The sequence below is a fragment of the Uloborus diversus genome, chromosome 8 (genome assembly GCF_026930045.1).
Source record: "Uloborus diversus isolate 005 chromosome 8, Udiv.v.3.1, whole genome shotgun sequence".
NCBI classification, from domain to species: Eukaryota; Metazoa; Arthropoda; class Arachnida; order Araneae; family Uloboridae; genus Uloborus; species Uloborus diversus.
Window position 1 is genome coordinate 63,554,776 of NC_072738.1, and position 18,484 is coordinate 63,573,259.

Sequence of the window (18,484 nt, forward strand, 5' to 3'; positions counted from 1 at the left end):
TTACGAATACCAGCCATTTTAAAGTAATAAGCACAATATTAAGTAATAAATAAACAAAAAATTAAAGCCAAATGCCTTTTAAGGGTCAACACAATGCAAAAATAATAAAACAACGACGTATGATAACTTTAATCATGCATTTATTCGAAAATATTAGAGTGTACGATGACTTTTGTGGCGTATTGTTTCTCTGTCTCTTCGTTTTCTGACCCGTTTCAAAAAGAAGATTTGTCAATATTTCGAAAAACTACGGGATATTATTTAAAATGACGTATGAATGATGTGAAAAAAAAAATTGGACTTCATATTCGAATTTAGTTTTGCGTCATTTTGGTTTTACTAAAAAATTTGAAAGTGTACCAACACTTTTGGGAGCCACTGTATATAACTCTTAAATCATCTAAATATTTGAGCCATCGTCTTAAGTGTTTCGCACCTTATCCAAGATTCCTTCATTTCGTAGTGGAGACGAGTCTCCAAGGTTACTTTTTACAAAGTAAAAATTCTGCTTACTTTACTTGAGAAAACATTCCATTAGGTGGAAATGGTAGAGTCGCAACACCCGGCAACCACAACTGATATTTATGGAACAGTCTTCGACAACTTGATTGCTCACTGATTAAACTACTTGCCATGCCCGGAGCTACCAAGACGTCCCCCTCCTTCCCCTAACCCTGCCTTCCATAGTCCTACACTACTCCAATTCCGAACATCCACGAGCAGAACCCTAGTTTCCGACTCCGTCGACATGTCCTCTTGACTGACTTGATTATACAAGATATCAAATTTATTCAGTATAAAAACACCTGCAAATTTCAATATCAAAACTAAATATCCAAAACGGAACCTTAATATGGACTACTCCTACAGTGGACAAACTTACCACAACTCTATGAACTTGGCCATAAGTAAACACGCAGGACGCTAGGAGAACAATCAGCACTGTAGACAAAGCCATCATGAGACGAACAAGCTCCAAACTTCGCACTGGAGGAAAAAAAAACAATCTACTCGAAACTGACAGCCAGTCTCGTTTAAATGATGAAGCAGGGGTGGCTCAATATGCAAATACCACAGTAAACAAGAACTTCTTCTTCAGTCGTACTCTTGTAAACTTCAAGATATTTCTGAAAATGATCATCACCACAAGTGCAACGGCGTAGTAATTGAATTAAAAGGAAAACAATTTCAGCATGAGATTTAGAGGTTTACTATTTTTAGATTAATTATAAAAAAAATTTTTAATAATTTTTTCAAAATCAATGCAGTTTTGCCAATTTTAAAATTCAGCATCTGATCTAAATTTTGCCAAGTATCATGAAAATCTTACAAAGGACCTTTATTTTATTCATCCATTTTTGACATTGTTCTTAAAATTCCAACTTCCTATCCTTGCGTTCGACGAAACTCACCGGTCGACCGGTAAGTAACCGGTTACTAACCGTAGCGTTCTATGATCAACCGGTTACCATTCCAAGCAGTTGATTGATTGATTGGAGCACGTGATCATTAACTGTCACGTGATTAACTAACCGGTCGCTACCGGTCGTGCTCGTCGAACGTAAGCTATGTGAACCTTTTGGCAAAGGCTCATTTGGGTTAAATACTTCACCTTCAGCTAGTGTTTGTAAAATCAGTTCTTCAGTTGCTAAAAAATACCATGAAGATGTGGCCATGGCCATGCCTTTGGCCACATCTGACATGTTTTTCCCCATACCTCTTGCACTTGACACTTGTCGACAACAGCACAAGAAGAAGAGGCAGGATACTCGTTCTAAGATTTGCATGAGGTGCTCTTCGTAACTGAAATATAAGAGAGTGTCGACAGCTATCTCGCTACTTCTTGTCTTCTGTTCTATAGCAAGTCGTTCCGAAGTCTCTCCTTAAGATGGCATTCATCCACGCTGTTTTGGCTTACGTCTTGGTGTCCGGTGTTGTCCTTTACGCTCAAGTTCCAAGAATGATGGTTTGTTGATTAGTTTTTAAACTTGCGTTTTGCATGTATGGAAAGGTGTTTGGGTTAACATAATAAACTCTAGGGAAGTAATTATATTGATGTTTAAAAATTTTACGGGTTAATGCATTAAACGCTACGTTGATTCTTTACGGTAATAGAATTAATTTCAGATTTCTCTTTAAGTGTTTCCCTTTGAATAGCTTAATCTGAACTTTTCAAACTCTATATTTAATTTTTTGTGTATCATAAGCTGCATTTAATTTGAAATAAAGCTTAAAAGAATTATCATTGTTTCTAGTAATCAGTGTGGATTTTAAACTACGTAATATATTTTCGAGTTAAACCCGAACTGTTGAACTAAATCACGTAATAAAATTTATATTTCCAAATCGGAGCATTATGGTTCTAAATTGTAGTTAAGTATGTAATAAAAATTTACTGATCAAGCTTAACTGTTTCTGAATTCCCTTAAGTAGTTAATATTCAGAGTAATTTAATGACTTTACGAAAATTAGTGTATTTGTGAACTACTTCGAAATCAACTTATATAGTCGAACTATAAGTTTAAGTATCCAGTAGCATTTGAATATTAGTGTGGCAGATTTTAGATGAGATCTTTTCAGAATTTAAACTGATAATAAAAATGTTTTTTAAATATAAAAACCATATTCGTCTACATTTCTTTTACTTATTTATCACGCATAACTGTCAATATAAAAGATAAAACATTTCCATTTGTATAACGTTCTTTTTTAGACTACTGAAAATATAAAATAAAGTAAATTAAGCTTTCTTTAGTGCTTCGAGTTTTACGGTTTATGAATGTTTTAGCACCAGGCATTCTTATTTTCTTTGTTAAAGTGTAAGCGTATGTTTGGGCCTGATTCCTTAAAGAGCAGTATAATCTCGGATTATACTCAACCAGAATAATCTCTTGGTTAAAATTAATATTAAAATGTTAATGTCGCAGCACCATCTAATTATATTAGACTTGGCTAGCTGAGAATAAGGCATAAATATCAAATATAAAACTTTACATTTATTTTGAATAAGTCCTACGCATGTAGGTAGTCAATGAAACTTTTTCACTTGAGACTTACTATTCCTCGTCCAAACTAATTTCACCCTTGTTATTTCGTAATGGGAGCTCCAAACGCTAGCCCGAAATTGGGGTAACGGCGCGGCGTTACTTATTTTAGGGTTAGGCAGATTGGAAAGCTCTTAAATCCCCAGAGCAAGAGTTGATCATTTTCGTTCCGTCTCCGCAGTCTTTCTAAATCGTTCGTTTCATTGGAAATCTAATATGGGGGAAAATTAAGTGATTGATACATTACTATCAAATACAGTTCCGAGACGGGTTTATCTATTTTCCTAAAGGTGTACTCGGTAGATGCCTAAACTGTATCAAACTAATAAAATCGAATCTACCCGAGTGTCTTGTTTGTGAGAGCTCTGTTTCACCTTGAGCGAACTTATGCTGAACTTGTCTGGGTCAGTTTCACCCATCGTAATTTTGAATGTTTTAAATTGGTACAAAGGTATCCGAGCACTTTATGCCTTATTTTTGAAAATTTTAAGTTGTACTTTCTTTTTTTCAATCATCATTATTTACAATTTAAAAGAAAAATATTCGAAGTTTCGAATCATAAATTCCCGTATTCTAGCTGGTAAACTACACATTTGAACCCCATTATTTTTTAACTTGAGTATAGTTAAAGAACCGATAAAAAGAGCTTAAAGTAATGTAAATTTCGATAAAAGTACAAGCTGTAAAAAGTAATTTGACCTGGAAAACCAGTTCGACGCGACTATTTGAGTGAATTTTATTCTACTAGTTTCTCAAGTCCCATTTTTTCTTAAGACTAGAAAGAAATAAAGGTGCTTAATGTTTATACTGCTATTCTCAGCAATAGCCGCTGCTCTTACTAAGAGCAGCGGCTACTGTTTGATTGGTGAGAAATATGTAATGCTTATAGAACTTAAAATTTCGATTGGCTGTAAACAGAATTTTCAACTTGATGTTAAAGTATCTAATTCTACAACGGGTAGGATAAAATTTTACTTTCGCGAAATCATTAAAAATCGCCGATACCTCCTCAGTTTTTCCAAGATATATGGCTCAATATTTACGGTCTGTGGCTTATTGATGGTTACATAAGAAACCGAAAACTTAGTATCATACCTACCATTTTTATCACTTGGTTTTGATTTCTACTTTAAAAACTTGCAATATGCAGTATTTATTTCTAAATTTACCTACCGATTCTTTTTCCAGTATGTGTTTACAGGTATGTTTTATGGAAAGTCAATGCTGGTTAATTATATTTCAACTAATTAAGTGACCACGCCACACCAGTCTTGGTTTTGGATTGGAGATTCAAAACCAGAAACTTCCTGCTACTGCGTGTGCTTCTTGAAGCTGATTCAGTTTCCAATCTCTTTCAGAGGCGGGACGGAATGTCCGGAACTCCGGCCGATATAAACGAAACGGAGAGTGGCGAAGACCCCGATTTTTCGGAACATCTGAATAAAAGTGTTCGCGTCGACAGAAGCGTTCCCAACCCCAGTTACGACTGGTGCAACAATACCGCCGAACCTTGCAAATTCCGGATATACGACAAAGAGACTCGAGAAGTCAACGAAGAGTGGATCTAGTAAGTAGACCTTTTCTGATAGTAAAACATGCCACATTGGCAGTTACAGGCCGCTTTTGTAAAGTGCGCAGTTCTCCCATTTTTTATAATAAAAGAAAATCAACCCGACTACCTGCCTATGTTTACTATTTAAAACCATGTGTATGGTGAAATCAATTTGTAAGTTCACTTCATTCGATTCTTTTTTGCAAAGAATAAAATTCCTTGGACATAATTTATAGCAGGTTGTTTCATTTTATTGGACCTGCAGCGTATAGTTTAAAAATAGCTTGGTAATAAGAAACTAAATGAGGTCTTCAATTAACTATCTATTAAAGGGTTTATAAAACCTTTTCAAGCTAATCTGATGGTTTTTTAACTAGTAAAATTTTAAACTTTATAAAATCTGGTAAATAGTCTCTAATGTTATTTTTAGACTTAGTTTCATCCGGATATAATTAAAAGAAATCTTTTTTATTATCCAGTTTGATGCCCTCGTGTATAAAGGAAGACTTTATCACTCTCTTTACAAGTTTGCTTCTAAAAGACTGCAGTGCAAGTGTTTTTACTCTTACACGTTTCTCTGAACTCTTCACTTCAGACAGGTTTTTTACGAGCCGTGAAGTGAATATATTTTCCACCCCGATCTTAGTTAAGGACATATTTCTAAATTGAAGTGCAGTGGCGGATCCAACCGATTGTTTTGGGAGGGGCCATCCGAAATTTTTGAACAAACTCCGAAATCCCCAGAAATTTTATTAAAATGAAGCTTTAAAAACTTAATTTTCGGGGTATCGGGACATTAGGTGAGGGGGTGGATTTCGGAATCTCCCTTGAAAATGTTTCAAAATTTAAATTACTGTGTAATTTTTGAAAATTAGGAAACTAAAAACGCATTTTGTCTATTTTTGATGTGCCGAGAAAGGTCGGCTTTCAGATGCTGGCCCCAAAATATTTTTTGAAAATAAAGCTGAGAAACCAAAATACTCTGTCATTATACATCGAGAAGTTAGAAGAGGAGGGATGCTCTTCTAGCTCTTCAGCTATCCATCATAAAATGCACCTTTAGGTAATGTTTGCTTACATTTCAGGAAGAGTGAAGGTGCTTAGAATCCTTCATTTCTGGAAATATTTTGCATTTGAGGCTCTAAAATTCCATTTTTAACTATTTTTATACATATTTTAGAAAGAGATGGAAAATTCGTGAGCTCCTCCAAAAACCTTCTTTTAAAGCTATTATCACGATATAAACTAGGGAGGGAGGGGGTCCTATCAAAAATCGTTTGTAATTGAAGTCCCAAAAAATTTCATTTAAGTTGCTTTTAAGCAAGTTAACTGATAAGGGCTGGATAAGCTAGTTTCCGTTGACAGTTTTGCCAAATACTTAAAATGCAATTTTTTTACTACATATCAAGGCATTTGTGAAAGGGTATGGGAAAAGGGGTTCTCCTAGTTTCGAAATTAAAGCCATAAAAACGAAAATTTAGGCTCTCTTTGGTCTTGTAAACAATAGGTATACTCTGAGAACCGCAGCATTTAGAGATCGTCCAAGTGTCTGTAGTTGGAATCAAGAAATGATGTAAAAGATGGAGAAAAATTTTGGAAATAAGTTTCGTTTTGAGGGTAGGGACATAATTCATCTCCCAATTAAGGCCTATACTTTTTCAGTATAACACATGTGTTAAATTTTGTTATCTTCTCATAATTTTTATTTCTTTTCCTAAAATTCCTACAATCACAAGGCTTTGGGAGGGGCCATGGCCCCCCTCTAGATCCGCCCCTGTTGAAGTGGCAGTAGTTTGTTTTCAGTTCCAGTTTACTTAAACTTCACTCGGATTTTTGTTCCAGTAAATATTTAGCTATCGTGTAGCCCAAAAGTTAATCGAAGAAAGTTACTTTTTATTGCAACAAAAAGGAATCTTACTTTCGAGATATTTCAGAGTTTAATTTAAAAAAATAGCTTATATGAGATTCAATCTATTAAATGGTTGGCTAATGAAGTACTCTAAAATGTATCTATGCCTCAATGTCTTAAAATAGAAACTTGTCGACGAATGAGCTTCGGCGCAAAATTAGTTCTAACTTACGTTCAGTTCATCGTCTTCTACCTATTTCAACCTGAAATTACCAATGTTTGAGCGTTCAGTAACTTATCAGTTGCATGCCACAGTTTATAAATGTACATAAGTTGTTATGGTAGGGTTGAACGACCCTAGAAAAGGTTTCTACTTATTATACTAAACATATCTCAGTCTCTGATCTCGCTTGCTTTTTAAACTTTGGACTTCAGCCCCAAAAACGATGTTTTAAAGCTATACAAGGATGACTCATTCACAAAATAGATTTCGAAAGGTATAGTTCCAGACACTTTCTTTGCGAGAAATTGCATATAAGATAACATTTTTTGTTAGCCGATTGAAGTTAAAATTTTACTGTTCCTTAACTTTCATATTTACTTCAATTTAAAACTGCTTGTCGGACAAGCAGAGGTTTCTTGCTATCCTCTCACACGGAAAATAGTTCCATTAACATAGGTTGTAGATAGAACCTGACGCACGCGCATGATCGAGCTAATTTTTATGTCTGCGTTCCTATATAGCTCTTTCCAGCTGTAGAGACTAATTGCTCTCCCGTGCATAAAATGCGCTCTATATAGAGTAGTCTAAATTTAGAAAGCAGTCTCATTTTTATTCCATTCAGGGTAAATCTAATGAACTTGGCGTTCTGCTTTTAATTTACGTCTTATAAAAGCTGAAGCGTAATTTATCCACTATGAAAATTACAGAATTAAAATTAGTCTGCTGCATTGATGGCTCAGACAAGATTGCGGTAAATTTTGAACTAGAGTAATAAATAGCTAAATTACAACAGATTTAAAATTTGCAGCAATGTAGCTGCTTAACACTACTCCGGTTTTAACTGCGTGACTAAACTCTGAAATTTAAAGACGTGTTTATATCCAAACTACTAACTTGGTGATATTTTAAATTTTATATAAAGTTCTATTGAAAGTTAGTCGCTACGACACACATTGCCTCATTATAACTTATAGCTGCCCCGCAAATATTCAGTTTACAAACTTTAATCTCTCGTATAATTAAAAACTGAGCGTATCTTTGCATGTCCAAGCTTCTCCCGAGTGACAGTGAACTGACCATCGAACCAGGTATCGATGGATTCGTAATCTTCCTTTCTTCATGTTTGGCTATTTAACATAATCCTCCGATAATTAGCGGAGATATCAATTAAACTATTGATTATGACTCTTGTATTTCAAAATAAAATCCCTATTTTTCGAAGGCTTTCCTCCATTGAAATTATTATTCAGTGCTGCATCTCAACTTTCCGCAACAATGCTTTTATTAAAATGTATAGCGGTGAAGAAAATCAGAGATGAAAGATCTGTTGCCATTTTTTCTCGAATATGCACAGGTAACATTCTTTGTTTTGAGGCTTTTCCTGTTATCAGGGGATTTAAAATCTTTTGGGTTTTTCCGCAAAATTTCAGACTTTGAGGGTCAAACCTGAATGAACTTGCGTCACTTGTCATAACTTTTATTTCCGAGGTGGACCGGGCAACGCAGCTAGTTATTACTAAATGACTAAGTTTTGATTTACTGTAGAGTAATTACTGTATCTTAAATCATTGTATCAAATTTTTGATACTTTGAGCTATGAATCATAATGTTAACTTATCTTGGTGGAAAAGGGCAATTGTAGTACAGAAGATTGTTCACTCTTCTCCGCACCAATAAAGCGTCCTTTTTCAACCTCCCCAGAGATATTCTTAGTCATCTCAAGTTCAACAACATCCAACTTTTGCCCAGTTCGTAAGTGTTCATCAAATTTTGGATTAAATTCTGTTTTAACAGATACGATGTTCCATTCACCGCAGTCTCAAGGTATTGTCGCACTAGGTCAGCGCAGAAAATCTCGCACCACCTTTGTGTTTCTAACATGAAACCTTTCAATTTCGGCGAATTATTTTCTTCAAAAAATCCGTACTGTTCAGTAATTAGAACTATTTCTTTGCTCTTTGGCCGTCCCAAGAATCAAATTGCCCAATGGTAGAAACCGCGCCGATTCTGCTCAATTTTAAGGGGTCACAGTACCTTTCAAACATTTTAATTTCAGTAATTTTTATATTTTTGAAACCATAACATGCATACTTATTTCTTAATTTAAAAATATTGCCTACTTTTGAAAAAATTGAGAAATTTTAATTTTTAAAATCCCTAAGGCTTTTATTTTTGCACCAATTTAGAAATCGTTTTTGCTAAACGACCACTATAATCATCTCTAAAAATCTAAGCATTCATTAACTTACGAGTTTATTAGAAAATGTTCTGTGATTAATTATGTAAACCAAAGTTTTTAATATTTGGTTTTTAAAGGTTTAACTTGCTCTATACATTTGGGTAATTTATAAGATGCTTATCCAATGCAGTTTTGTCAAATGTTATCCCAATTGCAAAAAGCATTACTTTAAAGCTGCATCTTTAATAGAAAAAATTCCTTAGGCATTCTAACTTTCCATGTGTTTGGAATAAGCAATAAAAAATTTTTAGATAGCTTCATTTTTGGGGTACTAAGATTCCTTAATAATGAAAAGTCGAATATATTTCAACAGATTTAACTAATGTTATGTTTTCCAGTTGCGCTTGCCGTGATGGACTGGTGTGTACCTACCACGGAATCAATCTGTCTCAGAGCTTTTATTACTTCATGTGCAAGAACGCTACCAGAGAGCGCAGAGAATCCGAAATGGCTGAAGATATTCCCGAAGACATTGTAGTGAGGAGAGTCGGTTTGATGGAACACGATGACTTGTAACGCTCTTCAACTTGTAACTTTTAATTTTTTTAAGCTAACACTTTTAATAAACTTTTTACACAGTACAATAGTTTATTTCTTTCTGTTTAGTAAATGTTTTTTTTTTTGCGGTTACACTTTTGAATCATAAGCTTCTAGACTTCAATAGTTAGAATGAACCTAATATATTGCTCCAGCTGCTTGTGTACAGTATTAAATCTAATTTCTGAGTCTGTGTAATTGCTTTATATGAATTCCCACTGCAGTGGGAAAAAGTTGCAAACATTCTTATACTACAGAGTAGTTCTGTTGAATTTAATTTTTAATTGGATTTGGATTCATTTAGTTGGTTTATCTTAATCTACTTTAGGTTTCATTCACTTAAGAGTGATTAATCTGTTAATTTAAATTAAATTTCTGTTCAGATTTCATACACCTGGATTTAACTTCAAGTAATTCTGCAAGTTTTAATCAGTACCCTAGAAACTCCTCAAACGTTATCTGGATACTTAAAGCAGAAGCTTAAACTTCAGTTATAAAACCGTACTTTTACATTTGGTAATTTCAGTCTTTGATTACTTCCCTGGAGAGGATCACAAAATGTAACTTGTTTTATGGATTTAATATGACTTTTCTTTCGTAAAATCCAATATTTCGGGTTTATGGAACACTCGCGAGTGGCGACTGCTTTTAAGACTTTTAATAGTTTATTTTAAATTATAGTATTGTTAAACTCGACTTGTATTTTCCCTTTCTCTCGAATGTAAGTGTTGTCTTTTTAACTAGAGTTAATATACATTTTAGTCTTAATTTACCAACAAACCCTTAATGTTTAAAGCATTAATCGCTAACTTATTACCCTGCAATTTATTTTATCTATGGAAATGTTAATTTAGTTTGATACTCCTAAATTTATCTTAAAGTTTTCCCACTTTTAGGGACTTTAATTTCTTACATATGTAACTTGGGCTTCGGAATATTTAGCTTTCTGGAAAATACTCCTGTCACGAATTCTGCCTGCATTGATGTTCCACGTATGTTTCTGTCTTTTCACCTGCATTAATCACTTAAGTTTAAAATTGCACGTAAATTATAAAATTACGGTAAACGGCAATAACACTTATCTTGGGTGAAGTAGTTTTTAAATCAGTACACTGCCGTGGGCAAGGAACTGCACAGTTCATTACTTTGAATTTTTACTTTCTACTAGTAATTGCTCCGCTGGAGCACACAGATGTCCGAAAAAAGAATAAGTGTGAGGTGAGGGACACAGACTTCCACGTTAACTCAATACTTAATTATTAGGTGCTTATCTACAAATGGCTCTTTAACGATGATCTATTTACATGTGAAAATGAATGTCCTATAACTACTGGTTACCACGGCATCCGGTCCCAATCTGGCACACGGTACCTTCCAGCACTGGTACTTGAAGCAGTACTCGACCTCAGCCAAGTCTTTCACATGGCGCAAGCCATACCAGTGGCGGATCATGGCATTGTGAGGCCCCAGGCGCAGCCTGATCCGAGGCCCTCTATTGACACAACAAAAACGATATAGTTTATTAATATTAACAATGCAGAAAATCATTTTTTTTTTGAATAAAAAAACAGGCTTAGGAGGTGGGGGGGGGGGCGCAATTACATTCTTATTTAAAAGGAAAAAACGACATTTCTGACAAAAAAAAAAAAAAAAACATTATATTTTTTCGTAATTTAGTCAGAGCAAGGGGAGATATCCACCGAGCCCCGATTTCTGGCAGTTAGCAAAATCTCAGTTTTACCTAGTTTTCCAATGCAAGTGTAATTCAGTGGCGCAACCAGAAAAAAGTTTTTGAAGGGCGGGGCACTTAATTAAAAAAAAAAGAGGAAACCTGTGGTCTGATAAGTGAAGGGTGGTCCGGGGGTTCTCCCCCGGAAAAATTTTGAAACTTGAAGTTTTAAAAACGTAATTTTAGACTTTCTTTGCTGATGTTTGGAGACAAAAAGGTGCAGGTGTCTCAGCGGAAAGTAATAGAAATTGAAGCCTTACAAACGCCATTATAGGCCATATTTATTTCCGTTAGGGTAAGGGATGGAGCCCAGGGAGTGACCCCGATCAATCTTTTTTACAAAATAGACCGAAATCAATTTCTCTCTCACCCCCCCCCCTTCCCAATTTTCAAAATTGAAGTTTCAAAAACGCAATTGTAGACAAACTTTACATGATAAACAATTTTTCAAGAAAGAGGTGCTGAAAAATTATGGCCCTAAAAGCTTCAGCAATTTTTTTTTTTTTTTTTAGGGGCTATTCCACTTAAGTTTTTTTTAAGTGTAGCTTAAAAGACTTGATGTTTTTATAATATTAAAGGAAGGCAGTTCGGGGACCCTTGCTCGAATATTTCCTGAAATTTAAGTCTTAAAAAGGCGATTCCTAAGACCATATTTTGTAACATTAGGGCCAGTAATTTTTCGAGGGTCATTTAATAAGTCATCAATGAAGCCCTTTTATTTTCGTTCCTTTATTTATTTATTTTTTGACTTCAGTTGGATGATGAATTTCTTTCGTAGTACGTTTACAGAATGAAGAAAATATGAAAGAAACATCAAAATTTCTGAGTATCCAGATTTTTTGACAGTATTTTCCTGGAATTATTTATTTTCTTCTGAAATCCAAAATTCGAAAATCCTTATTCTGCAGAAGTTTTCAAGTAAACCTTAAAGTCTATGTTTTTCTTTTTTTTTTTAAATCATTACCATCATTTTTTTTTTCGAAGCATTAAAACACGCTCTTTACCTGTGCAGAATACGGCATATGTACACTCCTGAAGATAAAACTGAAGCACTTCTATAGCTGGGGAAAACCTAACCTGGCAGCTTAGTGAAAGCTACGCAGATCTAATTCTTAATTATAGCATTACGACGCTGTCAGGTTAGGTCTGCCCCAACTACAGTTTATATACAGTGGCTCCTAAAAGTGTTCGTACACCTACGACTTTCAATGAAATAGGCCTCCATCCATTGGTTAGAATTAATATTTCGGAACAAGTATTTAATTATAAGGTCTATGATTTATTTTCAACAAAACTACATAAAATTATTTTTAAAAATATTAAAACTCAATTTTTTTTAAATAAAAAACCAAAAAGTGCCGGAAATTTTATTTCAAGGAAGTCTTCGTACACTTAAAAAAAATTCTATATATTATTGAATAATCTAACTTTTTATTAAGTTATTAATTAGTAGAATATCATGCAGTATCAACAACACCTTTTAAACGTCTGGGAATATATTTCATTGTTTTTTCTTTCTTTTTTTGCGTAATTTCAGAGTAAGTGTTCAACCACACATCGAGTCTTACTGTTTCTAGCTCTACTTTCGTTTCAAAGCCGTATTTTCGTAATGTAGCCTCCAGATATCTCTAAATATTAAGATTAAGTTTAAATCTGGAGATTGAGGGAGTATTTTCTAAACGTTAGGACAATTTCGAAGCACTAGACGGAAACGTTGAAAACCATGTGCTCCTTATAGTTAATTTGATAAAAATCAAAGTTGTTTCCGATAACTAAATTTTTGGCTTAGAGTTTAAAATTGGTTTTTAAAATATATTAAATAAAAGCATGATTCATTATTTCATCAAAAAATTCCAAACTACTGAGTCCTGATGCTGATATGCACCCTCACACAAGAACACCTTCACCGCGTCCTGATTAACTGATTCAACTGAGTTCTCAAGATTAAGTTCCTCATTTTTTCTTCTATTTACAATTATGCAACAATTCAACCAAAAATGTTAAATTTATTTTCGTGTGTAAGTAAGACGTAATTCCAAAACGGTTTGAGCTTATTTATCATTGATTTCGCAACGAAAAGCGTAAGCTTTCTGTTTTTCGCACGATCAAGAACATTTCTGCGGGAAGAGGTCCCATTTAATCCAGCTAATCAGAGAACTTGGCGAACAATTTTAGGTGAAAATTAAATGTAAAATGTTTCATTTAACTCTGCAGAAGTTTTTACACTACTCAAATGTGTATTTTTTATACATTTTTTAACTTGAAATCTTCGATCACGCTTTGTCAACTTTGCAGGTTGACCTTTTCTTACCTTGTTTTCGGTCCGATTCCTTTCTTTAAAGCATTTTCATCAAGCACTTTACAATAGAATGGAATAAATTAATTTAGAGACATTTCAAGCCAATTTACCGCTACTGTAAGGAAAAAATTCTAATTTCGAATGGTGTTTGTTGTTTTTTACGAATGCCAGCCATTTTAAAGAAATAAGCACAATATTAAGGAATAAATAGACAAAAAAATTAAAGCCAAATGACTTTTAAGGGTCAGCACAATGCAAAAATAATAAAAACACAACATATGATAATTTTAATCATGAATTTAATCAAAAATATTTGAGTGTACGATGACTTTTGTGGCGCGTTATTTCTCTGTCTCTTCGTTTTTTGACCCATTTCAAAAAGAAGATCAGTCAATATTTTGAAAAAACTACTGGGTTGCAATTAGAATGACATAGGCTCATATTCGAATTCACTTTCGCGTTTTTTTGGTTTTACTAAAAAACTTCAAAGTGTACGAACACTTTTGGGAGCCTATAAGACGTTTACCTTTAATGAGTAAATCAATCTTTATGAAGTAGAAATTGTTAAATATATCATAAACAAATCACACCAGTGAAAGAAAGAGAACACTCAAAATCAACTACTTTCGCTGCAGAGGCATTTAAAGTTTTTATAGTAATTTTATAAAGCGTTTTTGCAATGAATTGACAGATGTTCCTTTTCTCTGTAATGGAAATATAATTTAGAGAAGAATGAACAGTATATATATATATATATATATATATATATATATATATATATATATATATATATATATATATATATATATATATATTAAATCTATTATATTCAAAACACCATCATCATTTAACACCATGATAGCAGCATTATTCTAAAAATTAAAGTTCTTAAAACATATTATTAAACTTATCTCAAAAAGAATGGTCTTGTCGTTGATTGCAGACACAGAGCAAAGCACATTCACGAGCAGGAGAGAATCAAAACAGCGACGAACGACGTTCTTCGTTCTTCCTCCAAAAAAAGAAAAAGAAAAAATTCCCGCCTTTTCCAAATTACTTATTTAACTAAATACGTCATAAAACTATCTTGTTACGGGTTGGTTTTACTGGTGGGAAAGCGGGAATCTTTGCAAAAAGTAAAGAAAGAAAACACAGCTGTGCCATTGTGCCGACAGCTTCGATCTGGACCCCCCACAGATCTGTCTGCTCCCTTCGGCTAACTTCTCCCTTCTAGATAAGGAAGGGCAATATAATTGTTCGTCAAGAAAAGTGACCATTCGAAGAGGTCGAATTACGTCAAGTTACATCCCATTTAGTAAGTCCTGCTTGCCTTAAAAACACAGACTCGGGATAATCGCACAAATGACGACTGGGATATTTTGAAGACTGATATAATACTGCGACAAATGACGACTGGTTATCGTTTGTTTGGGGGGGGGGGTCTAATCCCCTCTAGACACGTCCTTGGCCAGGCCCGGATCTATAAATTTTGGGCCCCCCTGCATCAAAATCTGTAGGGCTCCTCCTCAGAGGTCAGCAGTGTATATTTGTAACGTTAATAAGCATTAGTGCAAGTTTTTTTTTTTTTTTAATTTTTCCTTCAATTTCTTGGGCCGTTGGGCCCTTTATGGACGTGGGCCCCCTGCACTGCGGGATCTGCGGGTACGCAGATCCGGGCCTGTCCTTGGCTATTCCAATTAAATCAAATATCTTCATGATCAATAGTTTTTTTTTTTTTTTAACAAGATGCATACTCTTTACTCAGCCGAGTAGTAAGTGGCCGAGTGTACAGAGTACTCGGCCAAAAATCTACTTAGAACGGTAAAAATTATTCTAGCAAGACTAACTGTGCATTTTATCGGAAAGTACTAGATAGTTTTGTGGAGTATTTAAAAACAGACAATTTTGTACTAAAATTCTGGGAAGAATGAGGAAAATCCAAACTCCTGGGAAAATCTAAACAAAGGCACCTGAAGCCTGGGGCCCCTTAAGACTCAGGGAGCCCTAGCTCTATCGGGAGCAATCATCCCGCACCTAAACTCCATGATTATCTATCAATTTCCATGAGTTTTGAGGATTTACCATGGAAAACTATAATTTTGAGGATGTGACACTTGGTGGCTCCGAGGCCCCCTGCTTTGCTAGAGGCCCCAGCTATCGCCTCATGCGCCTATGCGGTGATCCGCCACTGTCTGTGTGCAGGCATAAATGTGTGTGATCGGAAAGTACTAGATAGTTTTGTGGAGTATTTAAAAACAGACAATTTTGTACTAAAATTCTGGGAAGAATGAGGAAAATCCAAACTCCTGGGAAAATCTAAACAAAGGCACCTGAAGCCTGGGGCCCCTTAAGACTCAGGGAGCCCTAGCTCTATCGGGAGCAATCATCCCGCGCCTAAACTCCATGATTATCTATCAATTTCCATGAGTTTTGAGGATTTACCATGGAAAACTATAATTTTGAGGATGTCGCCTCATGCGCCTATGCGGTGATCCGCCACTGTCTGTGTGCAGGCATAAATGTGTGTAATCGGAAAGTACTAGATAGTTTTGTGGAGTATTTAAAAACAGACAATTTTGTACTAAAATTCTGGGAAGAATGAGGAAAATCCAAACTCCTGGGAAAATCTAAACAAAGGCACCTGAAGCCTGGGGCCCCTTAAGACTCAGGGAGCCCTAGCTCTATCGGGAGCAATCATCCCGCGCCTAAACTCCATGATTATCTATCAATTTCCATGAGTTTTGAGGATTTACCATGGAAAACTATAATTTTGAGGATGTGACACTTGGTGGCTCCGAGGCCCCCTGCTTTGCTGGAGGCCCCAGCTATCGCCTCATGCGCCTATGCGGTGATCCGCCACTGAGCCATACAGGTCCCCTCTCTTCACCGCAGTCAATCACTCTATCTGTTTTCCCGCCCGATATGGTAATACCACAGACTTAAGGCTCTTCTAAACCTCTCCGTAAAATCAGATTCGACGAAAACACGAAATCTGTGGCAACACAGGGGGTGTATTTGGGAGGGTCTAACTCGATTTTTTTGCACTGCTAATTGGTCAGATTTCATGATGGACAACGTCAATCATTGAGTTGTTGAAAGGACAGTCATAAATCTAAGCTGTCCCCATCGGTACTTTACGGTCGGACGAGGGCAGGGAGCGAGCTAAGAAGGATTCTGTTCCAAAACATGTCCCCCATCCCCTCCGGCCTGTTTCCCACCACGACAACAGATCGGGTAGAAGGGTGTAGTATGAGGGTGAAGAAAAAAGAATCCAATTCTCCTATTCTATTCTACCACCCTTCTCACTTTTACTTGAAAACTTTGGAACCGCGGGACAATTCTACAATTTACTCTTCGAATCGAATTCTGTATTTGTTTTGCAATTCATGGGCGGCATAATCTTCGTTTTTTTTTTATTTGTTTTATATTTATTCGTTCAGTTCATTCATTTATGTATTTTTCAATATATAATTGAGGGGGAGAGGGCGAGCGGAACACTGATGATCTTTATAACTTTATCGATAAAAGATTGCTTTACTTTTTACAGAAATTTCTGAAACTATTCTTGAAAAGAAAAGCAAATTAATCATAGAAAAATGTCGAAGAATTTCTGCGGATGTCGGTGTGAGCATAAAATAAAAACATTTGGTAGTTGTGTAGTTAGGTTTGCTGATAGCTAGTTTGATGAATGTTACAATTAATAAAAAGGCATAAATAGTAAATCTTTCGAAAACAATCGCGCCCTGTATAAGGATTTTCTGTGCAGTTTTTAATTAGAAAATTATGCTTTTGTTTTGTCTATGAATTTTCTGCGCATCAAAAGAGGAAATAAAGAAACTGACGAATCTGCATGTTGGCACGATAGAAAGCAGGAAAAGAAAAAAAAATGCTGTTGTCTTGTTAGTGATCAGAAGGATACCATATTACCAGTGGCGCACATGAATTTTTTAAAGGGAGGGTCCAAGGTCGAAAGTCTCATTCCATTATTACGCCGTCAAACATATTGACTTGATTTTATCGATTTCCGAGAACAAAAAACAGTAAAAAATAAGCTAATGAATAAATAATTAGCATTAAGTAAAGAAATAACCAGAAATTAAATAATTTACGCTTTTATTTTTCTCATAATAAAAAAATGAATTCAAGTTCAAAGGATCTCATTTCAATTTGTAATCACAAAACTAAAAACATACTTATTACTGTGTATTCATTTATAATCCCCATTCTTCTTCTCATAGGCTAAGTGCACAATATTTTAAAAAATCTCTTAACATGCGGGTTTTATTTTTTCACTTATTAAAACAGAAGTTATTGTAACCTTTGTTTGAAATTATTTCACGCACAAAATATAGAATCGTAATCGATCGGGGAAAAAAGCAAGACATATGGGAGGGGTCCTGACCCCCTGGACCCTAGTGTGCGCCACTGATAAATACCCACTAAGGTTTTCATTATTTATACACGTGTACTAAATAATTAGAATGAAATGACACCTCTCAGTAATGCTAAAAGCAAATTATTGCAGAGCTTAGTATTTTTGACAGTTGCATGCAGAATCAACGCTTGATTTAAATCTGAGGAAAGCCATGTTACTGCGTACAAAAGCCCTTTATCACGCTCTGAATGTAAATTGGGAATTTTACTGTTGTTTTTCTTGGATAAAAGCCTACTTCAATTCAAACTTTCGTCGATGTGCCTATTCATCAACATTTTAAGATAATTTCAATTCATTGAGCGTATTGTTAAAAGAATAAAAATTATATGTTCACAAATTTTACCAATGCATATAATAAAACGTAAGTAACTGAACTCTAATGGTTTAAACATACTTCGAAAGAATGAATGAAGTGTAAGAAAGCGTACAGTGGTTCAAAATAGTCAGCAAGTGGTATTTAGGAATTTCCGTATCATAAAAATTTGACTTCTTGATCTTGAGGCAAAGAATGTTTTTTTCTTTAAGTTTGACACTATCTGTTATTTAAACATTTTGTTCACATAGTACACTGTAAAAA

The 18,484-nt window shown here is 34.9% G+C and overlaps 1 protein-coding gene across 1 annotated transcript; it reads left to right on the forward strand.

Annotated features, from left to right (window-relative positions):
• Nucleotides 1-1,864: 1,864 nt before the first annotated feature.
• LOC129227361 (uncharacterized) lies at nt 1,865-9,448 on the forward strand. Its single transcript, XM_054861908.1, has 3 exons — nt 1,865-1,966; nt 4,403-4,611; nt 9,246-9,448. Exons 1-3 carry the CDS (start codon nt 1,889-1,891, stop codon nt 9,421-9,423), a joined length of 465 nt encoding a protein of 154 aa, XP_054717883.1. The 5' UTR covers nt 1,865-1,888; the 3' UTR covers nt 9,424-9,448.
• Nucleotides 9,449-18,484: the final 9,036 nt, after the last annotated feature.

Bases quoted from the DNA above. Each gene is read 5' to 3' on its own strand.
- LOC129227361 (XM_054861908.1), top strand. From the start codon at position 1,889: ATGGCATTCATCCACGCTGTTTTGGCTTACGTCTTGGTGTCCGGTGTT. The intron at 1,967-4,402 runs GTTTGTTGATTA...AATCTCTTTCAG, and splicing joins CTCAAGTTCCAAGAATGATG to AGGCGGGACGGAATGTCCGG. The intron at 4,612-9,245 runs GTAAGTAGACCT...TATGTTTTCCAG, and splicing joins GTCAACGAAGAGTGGATCTA to TTGCGCTTGCCGTGATGGAC.